Genomic DNA, 12538 nt, shown 5'->3' with positions numbered 1-12538 from the left:
ACACACACACACACACACACACACACACACACACACACACACAAAATAGCTACAGTGGTATTAACCTGTAGTCCCAGCTACTCAGGAGGCTGAGGTGGGAGGATTGCCTGACCCCAGGAGACTGAGGCTACAGTGAGCTGTGATCACACCACTGCACTCCAGCCTAGGCAACAGAGTGAGACCCTGTCTCAAAAAAAAAAAAAAGAAACAAAACCGTTTCAACCACACACATTTATGAATAGTGTACATTATTGACCCATGAAGAAATTAGCTGTAAATGACCCACATGCCAGCCAGTTATGGGTATTAAATGACAATAAATGACCTTTAGGACAAGAGGTTGCAATGCAATAATTATTAAGGGTCTGCAAGCCTCTTCACCCTGTTCCTGGTGATGACTTAATGACTGTCTTTGTTCTACCTGAAATACAGACTATGCTCCATAAAGGGAGTACCTCCTCTAAAATCACAAGACCTAAGCATGAATCTTCCTTTGAAGGATAAAATGGAAGGAAAAAAATTGGATGAGGAAAAGAAGGGTGGGGAATAGAAACAGAAAGAGAGAAAAAGATGGGTAAATTTTTAAAGTTACTGTAATGAAAATCTTCTACAATGAAACTATAATTGTTGATCAGCAAATGTGAACTAATCCTCCTCCTCCTCACCTTCTCTCTCTGAATTGCCTTCATTTTTTGGAGTTCAGCTTCTTCAGCTTCCTTCTTGATTCTTACAGATTCTTCTCTTTTTAGCTAAATTGTATTGAAATTACAGAGAACGAAAACAGTTACCATTTTTCAGTCTGAACTCTGGAACACAAAATCATGATGAAAGGCAAATTACAGTATTGTTTGTGCTATACCTCACCATGATTATAGGTTGTTACTTCAAGCTACTTAGATCACAGAGAATGGCCAGGCTACATCTTCTGCCCGTGAAATTTCTGTCTTTGTGTTTCTTCCTTGGTCTGTCTCTTTTTCAATGTCTCTGTCTTTATCTACCTCTGTCTCTCTCCCTCTCTCTCTCTCTCTCTCTCTCTGTGTGTGTGTGTGTGTGTGTGTGTGTGTGTGTGTGTGTATTGGGGAGGGAAAAGGGAAAATAATTTTTCCTGATTACAAAACTCAGTGTTCATTGTAACAATCGCTGGGAATCTTAAATCTTTTTTATACTACTTCCATGACTAGCATTCAGTAAACAAATCCACATTCTTAGAACCAAAACATTCCAAACACAGTAGTAGACTTTAAACTATAGTTAAACATAGTTAACTTAAATGAGAAAAATGATTCCCTTAATAGAGGGTCTTACTGAGTGACAAAGGGCTTGGGTAAGAATTGAAGGTATCCATCTCTTCACTTCTCACTTCGTGATAGCTTTGACTTTGAAAGCTGCTGTTTGCAGTTGGTTGGAAGGTTTTATGCTTTTGGTAAAGTTACTGTGTTATTTCACGGTTACTTGAAAGAGCTGGTACTCATATTCCTTACCAAAATTAAACTAAAAGAGATGAATTCTGACCTTTTGCTGGTATTTAGATTGCATCAGCTGGAGTTGTTGTTTCTGTCTGACTTCAGTTTCTGACTGGCTTCCACCTTAGGAAAAAAAAAATCCACAAAGGTGAAACATAAATATTAAGCTGAAATGGCAGCCATCGAGGACTAATTAATACATAATAAATCTGTAACATGAGTTTCCTTAACATTCTCATGCTCTTGGAAATAAGAACATAACCAGTTTTCCTAATAAGACCTTAAAGAAGAAGAATCACTTAGAAGAGAGAACTGGACAGAAAGAGGAGACCATAGTTTTAAAACAAAAGAGCACTTTACTAAGGTTTTCCTATCATGTAGGTATTAAAGTTTTCACTTGGTTTGAAACCATACCTAAAGGTCTGTGCTAAATAGAAGAAATAGTGCCTGTCTTGGAAATTGTAGAATACTCTTCCTGCTTGAATATGACCATGCCTGAACCTAGTAAAGACGGTGATCAAAGGTGCTTCTATTGCTTTTCTTCTTCTAACTCTATGGCTTTATGTTCAAGCAGCAAGGCTCAGGAAGCTCTCAGAGGTCTTGCCACTAGACAAGTATGTAGCCTTTATAACCCAGTTTCTAAAAATACAATGGGAATATTCTACTTAGTAACTGATAATCAATCCATACTATTTATTGTTCTTTCCTTATATAGTCAAAATAAAAATGTGGATGTGAGATGATTTACTTGCTCTCTCTTAAACCTAAAAGAATTTGAGGCAGCTTGACAATCATCTAAGAATTGCTGTTTAGGGAATCCTCAGTGTTTATGCAAGCTTGGTGTGCGTATTATAAAGATTCCTTTGAAATAATTCTCTGGTGCTTTGGTCACTAAAAGTGTCAGCTCTCTGAAAGATTCACTCTCGCAGAAGATGCATTAAAACAATTTGTGTTCACTATAGATCTTATCATTGAACTGAGAAAGATGCCATAGGGACTTTTCTTCTGAGATCCAAAAGATAGGCCTGTTTGGTGTTGGCCCTTTGACTGCTATTGTGGGGAATGGGGGCTGTTTCTTTCAAAACAGTGAGGAATGTTGACACTTTTCTCTAATGTTACAGCAACTTTTAGTATCTCCTGCAACCATTCCAATATTGTAAGGGGTAGAGAAGTAAAGGAGGAGTTGAAAATTCGAAGAAATGGAGAAAGTCAGATGTTTAAGTATTTACAAGTTTTGTTCAAAACTCAAAGTTTAATACATTCTAGAATTTTCTTTTCTACCCCCAAGCCCCTCCCACACACACATACCTGATTATCCCTAGATAATGCATATAACAGGAAGTCAAAATGAGAATCCTGCTCATTTTCTGCTAAGACTTCAAGACAACAGATGCCAAGCACTTCAAATTCCAAAGTGAGGTAATGGCCCCTCAAAGCAGGATCTGCAAGGAGGTAACTGAAACCTACCTTGGGGAACCTTAACTAACTTCACCCTATAAAAGAGGTTGATCAGGCCAAAGGGAGGCAGAAATCTGAGGAAAGATGTCATTCTGCCTCTCTTCTGTGTTTTGAGGAAGGAGAAATCTTTACATCAGATGAGCAGGAGAGGTTTAATGAAAATCAGCTGGAGACCTCAACCTGCATTTTTAAGAGTCTGAGGGTCCTAGTGGATTCATGCCTAGAACACTTAGAGCCTAAAGATATAAGGCTGTTGTCAGTTGGCCACTGAGATGAGTCCTCAAGAAGAGGTAGGTACATTATAAATGGCCCGTATTCACAGTTTATGAAAAGAAAGAATGCACAAGTATTTCCTGTACTTTTAATATTATTCTCATGAAAGAGAATGCCAACATAAAGCCATCTAAAGGGACTTGCCTATGAGGGCCATGTCAAGAACAATGGAACCCTAAAAGGAGTCTACCAAGAGCCAACAGTGAGGCCAAGTCCTGCTGACAGGAAAGGAAATCATATCAGGGAAATCCAGGTGGGAGATGGGTGGCAGAGAGTGGAGGATGCTGAAAAACTCAAAGAATCCCAGGAAGGAGAATGAGCAGTCAGCGTAAACCTAGGCTCAAAGAAACCAGGATCACTGCACTACGAACTCCGACCTCTCTTATCTCCACTTCCCCCTTCAACCCTACAAAGGTCAGAATCTGGGAACAGAGCAGTGAATAGAGAAAAGTCCAGCTACACCCTGTTCCACTTGCTAGATTCCTACCTGAAACAGACTTGGGTTAGAGCAGGGCAGCAGCTCTCATCTCCATTAGTAACAGAATTTTGATCAGTACCTAAGACTGAACATTAATTACTGAAATGAGACTGTTCTGGGCCTAGAACTAGCTAGGTCACTCTACTGTTTGAGAAAGACCAAAAAGCTTTAATTTCTTACAGCATCCAAAAAGCCTGGGAAAGACTGGTCTCACATAGCCAATCTCAGGGGCCAAGTTAGGAGATATTAAAGCTGTTTTCTGATTGTATCCTTCGAGTCTTGCTCATATGCACAAAGGAGGCACTTGAGGTTAGCCCTTTTCATGAAATACAGTGGGATGATGATAATATTACTATTACTTCCTCTCATTAAATAATTTCCAAATTAGATTTTTACCTATGTTCTCATGTTCTTGGTGGGGTGGTTGGGGGGGCAGGTGAGGGAACTTCTCTAAAACTGTTGCAACAGAAAGTGGCCCCTGACACAAGACATACTTGTATTAACTAAATCTGTGGACACTGTGTGTCCAACCCTTTAAATTTTCAGCTGCTGCTAGAAGAGAAAAAGCAAAGAAAAGATGTGAACGATTCCCATTAGGTGGCATCCCCTCTGAATGATTCAAACACCAGCAAAGGCAGCCCAGACAATTCATCACACTGGCAGCACCTGCTCCAGAGGCCCAGACGTCTCTATCTGTAGAATAAAAACACAGGTGATGTTTCTCTTCTACCCACCACCGGGTTTCTAGCTCATTCTCATCTTCCTCTTGGAACTGACTCTCCACTCCTTTTCTTCAGATTAACATTTAACTGCCATGATTAATATGCTCGTGCTAGCATTTACTCCCATCCTGACTAGTGCTATGACAGGGCATATGCAGCGCCCCAGGTAAGCTTTCTTCAGAGTCAATCATCTAAGAGGCTCTAAATTATTTGGCAATTAAGCCATCACTGTGTTCCCATAGAACTCTGGCATTACAGGTTTGCTACTTGCAGAAAATCAAAAAAAAAAAAAAAGTGCATATATATATACACACACACACACATTAAACACATTCCACCCAAGCAGCACAATGACCAAACTACAATGGACATTCACAGACAGACATATGCAAGCTGCTAACAGGATCCATAGGTGGCCCCGCCCTCCCGCATTCAGGCCGTGGCTGTGCTTGCTTACCTAGCCGCCTGGGCACCAGGTGAACTGGTTTAGCTCTGTTCTGCTCCTTCCACTTCTCCAGGTTGGCCAGCTCCTGTTCCGCAACTAAGCCAGGTGAGAAATATCAAACCGTCAGTTACTAGACTTCTAAAAGAAAACCAGTCCCTTCGAAGCATAAGAAACAACTATTAGAAGGCAATTAACTACATATGAGCATGAGTGAGCAAGACTTCCAGGTTAGAAACACAGTATTCAGCCCTGACCCCTATGTGTCACCCTGGGCCCGGGCCTGTGGCACTTCTCACCAAGAATCGGCACAGAGGGTTCAAATTTGAAAAACCACCTGGGCTCCTACTAAAACAAAGAAGTATAGATTTTCCTACCATTCTGGCATTTTTAAAACTCTGTATCAAGTTAATTTTTAAAGTTTCCTATAGAAAATGTGTGCAAAACTAGAATATTTTCATGTCAATAAGAACTTTCCACACACAGGTAAACATATCCCCAGAGAATTCTGATGCCCATACTCGCTTTATGTTCAATGCTCCCCAAGCTTACTGCAACTCCAGGGAGCGAGGGCTCGGTGCCACAGGTGGGGACCCTGGCTCTGGTTTCGGGCACTCCAGACCGCCATGCAGAGTCGGCTTCCTGGGGAGCTGTGCTCATTTCCTTAATGCTCACTGTGCACGGCAGCAGGGGGCGCCAGAGAGAAACTAGTTCTGTCACCAGCGCCTTCCCTTATCTCCTCATGAGACCTGTTTCAAATGTCCATTACTAGAAAAACAAATTCTGAAACATTTCAGAATCCAGACCACATTGAGACTTAAGCTCCTGTTAAGTATTTAAATCAAAAACTTGTAAAATACCAGATCGGCTGGCAGTTCCCGTAGTCCCTGCATGGCTGTGATTGTCATATTCTGCACTGACCCACTGTCCCACCCGGGGCTACATGTCTGGTGGGGACTCTTTAGAGCGCTTTTTCCCTTTTGTGCCTTTCTGTCCATCATTAGTCATGAAGTTAAATTTCGTACCAATTATCTAATAAAGGAGACCATCGAATTTCAGCATAGCCCCACAGCTGGACTTGAACAAGCCTACTATTTCTTTGTGAACTAAATGAACTTTAGTTCTCTTCCACCTCTAAAGCATAATGCTATAACTTTAAATAGCAGCATTTATATTTACCATACATCAATTAAACATGTTATGCACACATTAAGTACAGAGAGCACAAAAACGAGAAAGACGTGGTCCCTGCCCTCAAGGAGGTTTATTGGCAACAAGTGTAAAGTTGTTCAAGCCAGTAGAAATCCAGGATCTACCATCGTGTCATCAGTTCTGTTACTAATGTAGAGAAACAAACTTAGAAGTGTTAATAGAATATTTTTAAAGGTATAATCAAAACTGCTAATGTTTAAAAAAAAAAAACTTTATGAGATTTGGTGAGTCTATATAAATCAGAAAATAAAAATACTTCACACCAAAATAAACCAATTGTAAAAAGAGAGAAGCATTCTGAATGTTAAATGAATGGCTATACGTACTTCTTTGTATCTGATTTCTCCGGTTTACATTTGGTGCTATCAAGGTATATGCACTTGTGCTAAAAGGAAAAGGAAAAAAAAATACTTATTACCATGAGAAACTACCAATGCATATAAGCCACCAGATATTTTTCCTTCTATTATACTGTATTTATGATCATTACCATCAAATAGGCACCATGAAAGATAATCTTAAGACCCTGGTCTGTTCTCTGGGACCTCACAATCTTGATGTCAAAGTAAAACAAAGGACATGACCAAATATGAAAATATAAAAAATTCGATGAAGAGTGACAAGTGACTAGTTGGTATACTGTTCTTGTAGGGCTCCACCGTTCCTCTAGGTGGTGCTCGTGAGTAAATTCCTTTAAGATTGCTTTAGATTGGCATTCTCTTCCATGTGACCACACCGAGGTACAGGAAACATTGGCACATTTTTTGTTCCCACAGACTGAGCGTAGAGGCCATTTGCAATGCAGCCACCTCCTCTTGATGACCTGGGTAGCTAACTGGCTTTTAGGCTTTGACTTTTCTAGGCCTATGTCCACTGGGTCTCTTCTTCTAGGGACACAGGTTGAGCATAATCAGGGCCTCGGAGAAGCAAAGAGTCATTTCAAACAGGGGGATCAGGGAAGACTTTTTAAGCAAAAATATTCAACTCTATGACACTAGGAAGCTATTAAAATATTGTGAGCTTTTGAGGGCAGAGAGTGTGCTTGATTGATGCGTATTCCAAGCCCCTGGCACAGTGTCTGGCACAAAGACACTGGCTTTTGATAAATGTGGGCTGAATTAAAATAAAATGATGCTACAGACCTAGCCTGTGAGTCTGTGTTGGGGTGGCTCTTTTTTGAGATGATGCATATGATCCCACAAGAGCATGAATACTCCGTTAAGCAAAAATATAGCACAGCAACAGACTGCAGCATACATGTAGGTACAGTTTTAAGAGAAATGCTGTGGATAAACACAACCAGCTTATAACTGTAGGATTTAAGGGGGGGGGGAAATCCACCCAGATACTCTTGAAAGTCTCTCTCTTCTACCTGAATATACCATTTCAAAGGGCAAATTAGCAAAGATTGAACGGTAGAGGCCAAAAGCACTGATCAACAGAAGCCATTTCCTTCCTTATCTTATTATTTTTCTAGCAGCTAGCCTTCAGCCAGCTTCAAACTGGGCTTTAATTTTAGACTTGCAAATGTGAGGTGTGCAACAGCCTTTGCATGCAAATGAGGCTGCTGGATGCCCAATTACCTAATGTATATCAGCAGACGTTGCATGTGTAGCCTAGCATGCATACAACGTTATGAATACAAAATTAGGAGGCTGCCACTGGAAATTAATCCCTTGTCCATTGCATATTCTTTGTACACCCTAAGAAACATTTTTCGCTTCTGAATTGCCAGTACTTTATAGGAGCTTGGAAGCTGCAATCCTGTGGGTAGTCCCTGGAAACTTGAATACGGTGCAGTGGTGAGCCATTCTACAGAGACTGAAAGCTGAAACATGAGATACTAGATGTAAATGCCCATCATGAAATTGCTACACAATCTTCAATGTCTGCTAACATTGTGATATAGAGCTTTTCTCTATACCACAGATTTGACTATACTCCAGATCAGTAGGTCTCAGCCTTTATCGTGCATCATAATTGCCAGGAGGGCTTGTCTGCAAGCTTGAGTTTCTAATTCAGTAGCTCTGCGATGGGGTCCAATAGCTTACATTTTTAACGAGTTCCAAGATGATGCTGTTCTTGATCTAGGTACCACACTTGGAAAACCACTACTATAGAGCAATCAAGCTATCTTAGAACACTTAGGATAAAAGAAAACTTAGGGATTCATAAATCACTGGTAAAGACAGAGGTTGAATCTCAGACCAAAGATCACCAGGTCAACTGAGCAACAGTGATGAGACTCCAATCTAGGACTTTTGACTTAGTTATCTGTCTGCAGCTAACTTTTCAACTCAATGTGCAAAGCATAAAATATGACCATCCTTTAACTTTAGCCCCTTGATAGACTTCCAAACCATGCAACCTACTTAACTGAGCACTTATGATGGATTTATTACATCAGGGGCTTGTAGAGAATGAGGGGAGCTTCCAAAACAGGGATACTAATCACTTTAACAGAACTTACACTTTAGTTAGGAACAAGTCAAGAAAACACCAAAGCACCCCACGAGAATATCCAACCACTCAACATGAGTTCTGGATGGGGGAAAAAAACAAAAATAAAAATAAAAAATAAATTAAAAAAGAATATCCAAACAAGTCTTAAAGTGGGGTGATGTAACTACTCAGAGATCCAAAACAGTGGAGATTCATAGAGACCTCAGAGGAGTAAAAAACCGAATAGCATGAAATAAGAATAGCAAGTTGAGGCTCAAAGAATAGGATCTGAAACAATAAAAGTGTTTCTTTGCCAGGACTTTGCCAAAAGCAGCTTCACAGAGAATTTTCCAAGTCCACGAGTCTCTCTTACAGAAATTTTGCAAAAGGTTTGGAAAGAAAAATCAATTTGTTTGTAAAAGATTGTAGTCTACAGTATCTAATCTGGTTAAGTTTTTAACTCTGACATCATACTAGAATCTTCTGTCTTAGGAATAGGACTTCAGTCAATCTACGGCCAATGTGTGTAGCCTACAGGTACCTAATAGAGAAACGTAAAATAAAGGGAAAGAATTAGCTCTGAATTTAGAGGGTTTTTACTTAAAGCATTTTAGCATAAACCCAGGCAGTGGTCCCAGTAATAAACATTTTACGTACATTTTATGTGAATTCCTCGGCAACCATCTTAACAATATTTTATTGACTGAAAAAGCCAAATCTAAAACATGTTATAATAGTCCCAAGAAAGCATTGCCAAGTAAATGGTAAGGAACTTAGCTTCTATTTCTATTTCTTAACATAGGAAGAAGAGCTTAAGTCAAAGGATATGCTTTTTATTTTTTAATCTCATGTGTCAGAGTGTGATGCCTTCGTAGATACACATATTCATCCCTTCTTTCTTAGCTTTCTCTTGACATGAATAGCAAGTATAATTTATTAATGTTTTCAGCCAATTAGTTTCTACCCACAGCACAGGCCTTTGCTGTTTTAACCTATGTGCTATCTCTTTCAACAGCCTGACTCTCAAAGCTGCTGATCTAGACAAGTCCAACAACCAACATTTCGTATTCTCGTCATTTCCTGATTAAGCAACATTCAAGCCACTGAAATAAATGTATATATTTGAAAATGAGTCTCCTTAATTACCTCATTGAAATTTAATGAAATATCTCAATTTGTAAGATTGTTTTCACTTTCCAACAGCACACATCCATGAGATATACTAAGGGAGAATATATGAAAGAACAGACAAGATAAAATGTTTTTCTGCACCACAAGTAACATAAAATAAAAAGATATTCAAGAAATGTTTGGCCAAGTGCAGTGGCTCATGCCTGTAATCTCAGTACTTTGGGAGGCTGAAAAGGGTGGATCACTTGAGGTCAGGAGTTCAAGACCAGCCTGACCAACACGGTAAAATCCCGTCTCTACTAAAAATATAAAAATTTGCCGGGCGTGAAGGTGCACGCCTGTAATCCCAGCTACTCGGGAGGCTGAGGTAGGAGAATTGCTTGAACCCAGGGGGCAGAGGTTGCAGTGAGCTGAGATCGTGCCACTGCACTCCAGCCTGGCCGATAACAGCGAAACTCTGTCTCAAAAAAAAAAAAAAAAAGAAAAAGAAAAGCAATGTTTTCCTTGTGAGGTCTCTCGAGTTACACAACTGCATCTTGTGTGTACATTCTTGCACAATTTTTATAACCTTTTATCAACAAGTACTCTGAAAAAACTGTTATGTTGAAGTTATCAAAAATATCTTGGCTGGCTAAAAGTATTACGTAACTATATCCCCTGGTGTGTACAAACTGCATCAGATGTAATTTAAATTTCTAATTAGGAACAACACTGGTTCGACTGAAATGAAAAAGAAATGTAGTTAAGAGCAAAAGTTCAGAAAGAGAAAATTAAGTGAAAAACATAATTTCAAGCAGAATAGTAGACATGTAAAGTCTACAGTCCTACAAAAAGTTGGTTTGAAGTTTTCATAGTTCAAGAAAATCTTATCCTTGGGTATACATAAATTGGAAAAAAAAAAAAAAAGACTTGGGGATAATCAAAGGCATTTGGATACTTACCTTTCTAGACAAGACATTCCATATTGGTTTTTGTTACATGGCCTTCAATGTAGGAATCTGAAACTTACTGTTTTCAGTCAAACTGAGTCAAAACTTTTGAGGCATTTAGGTTTCCAAAAGTTTTTTCATACATAGATCAAATTCCCAAGAAAAATAGAGAACAAGACCAGGCTGAGCGAATCGCCCTTGACCCCTAAGCCTATATCATACCATCCCTGATCAAGTGTTCCACATCTCCAGTGTGGAAACGTTTATGAATTGTCTTTGGCCTCAGAAACTACAGAGGCTAAGACACTCTATGCACACCCAAGAAGCTAATGTGTAATTGATTAGTTCTTTCATCAATACAACTCATAGCTTCTGTTAGAGGGCCGAATAGCCACATAGTGGGTAAAGACGGATAAATACGTAGAAAATCATCAGGGCCTTTGTTTATAGGATGCCTTTACGAAAATTAGAAGCACACACACCCAGGATCCCATGGCTTAGTGAGATATTGTAAATTCATGCAAACTAGAAAAAAAGTGCTGCTTCTTTCAGCTGGAGGTAAAGACACATGGTTTGGTATGTATCTCAGCCACAAATCACACCTTAGCCAGGCAAGTGTGTGTAGTCACCAATCTGCGCAACCATATAGAATGGACCTGAGATGATGTATTTCTTCACTTAAACACACACCCATAAGTAAAAGCCACACACAAAAAAAGTTAGCAAGAAGGAGTCACGCTAAAAATATAAAGAGTGTATATGAAGTACAATATTGTAGAGACTCACCATCTTTAAGAGGCCAAAAACCAATGATGGGACCATCATTGAAATGGACACCAATTGGTAGGTATACTTACGAAATGTCTTGTAACTACTTCCTCAGTAAAAATAACTATAAGAAATTCATATTTTTAAAATAGAGATGTCAGGTCTGGGATTTGATTGGATTCTACTTACAAGCTATTAAGTTAGCCTGTTACTGTTTCACAGACACTGGAAGAAGACATGAAATTCCTGGATCAGAGACAAAGAGTTTATTACTCATGGCACAGTAGCCAGCATGAGCAACAGTTTATTTACATCTATTCTCTCTGGCCTCCAGTCTTATGGTAGGAGCAACAGGATGGATGCTGCACACATGGTGTGTTTGCATTGCAGCTGAGGAAATGCTTGGGGAATACACCATTTTTACGGCAGATAGTAAGTGAGCCTGGTCTTTGTCCTGGGAGAACAAACCTCATCTCTCCAGGTTCCCAGCTAAACAAACAACTCTAAGAAATAGGTTAAAGAGTGGCCTTGGCACATCCAACAAAACATAAAAGTACAAGAGGCCCTAGGGGGATTCTCTTTTCCAGCAAGAGATTATTTAGTATTAACATTCCTATTAAGAATGGCTTAATGATAAAGAATTTGATATTTGCAGAAAAACCACTTACTTATGAAATGTGCTATATATTTTCTCTTCCCATTATTTTTATTAATAGACAGAACGGATTATGTCTATGTCTCAAGCATTACTCAAGGTTATCTATAACTTAAAGAAAAAAAACACAAATGCAAGACATAGTGATGTATTCCAAAATCTGTACATAGAACATTTAGAAATGAAATTCATGTTTTCTTTCTGATTTTGAAACACTTGTAAAGGAAAATTCAGAAAACTATTTTAGAAACATTAAAAAGTCACACATAATCCCACCTCTCAAAGACCACAATTACAATTGTATTTGGGTGAATTTACTTTTCATCTATGTTCTATACATAAAATTACACAGTTGCAATCATATTTTAAGTACAGTTGTACATCCTGCTTTCATTTATAAGTGGTTTTCCTAATTTGATTATATATGTAACATGCTTAACGCTCAATGGCTACATAGTATTTCATGACATTGGTGCATCATATAACCACTCATCTATTGCAACTGTTTCAATTATTCACTATTACAAATAATCCTACAGGATGTACAAAGCATAACACTTTCAAC

The 12538-nt window shown here is 39.0% G+C and overlaps 1 protein-coding gene across 1 annotated transcript in view; it reads right to left on the bottom strand.

Moving 5' to 3' along the window:
• Positions 1 to 12538, bottom strand: part of EPSTI1 (epithelial stromal interaction 1 (breast)) — a 116755-nt gene that overhangs the window by 84458 nt on the left and 19759 nt on the right. Inside the window, exons 2-5 of the mRNA XM_011940372.1 lie at positions 6375 to 6433; positions 4852 to 4935; positions 1513 to 1586; positions 666 to 749 (exon numbers count right to left, since the gene is read on the bottom strand). Coding sequence (XP_011795762.1) covers positions 666 to 749; positions 1513 to 1586; positions 4852 to 4935; positions 6375 to 6433 — 301 coding nt within the window. The remainder of the gene's footprint in view (positions 1 to 665; positions 750 to 1512; positions 1587 to 4851; positions 4936 to 6374; positions 6434 to 12538) is intronic.

The sequence above is a fragment of the Colobus angolensis genome, unplaced genomic scaffold (genome assembly GCF_000951035.1).
Source record: "Colobus angolensis palliatus isolate OR3802 unplaced genomic scaffold, Cang.pa_1.0 Scaffold101, whole genome shotgun sequence".
Lineage (NCBI taxonomy): Eukaryota > Metazoa > Chordata > Mammalia > Primates > Cercopithecidae > Colobus > Colobus angolensis.
Note: the sequence above shows the minus strand (reverse complement) of the source record. Positions and strands in the feature narration are given on the sequence as shown.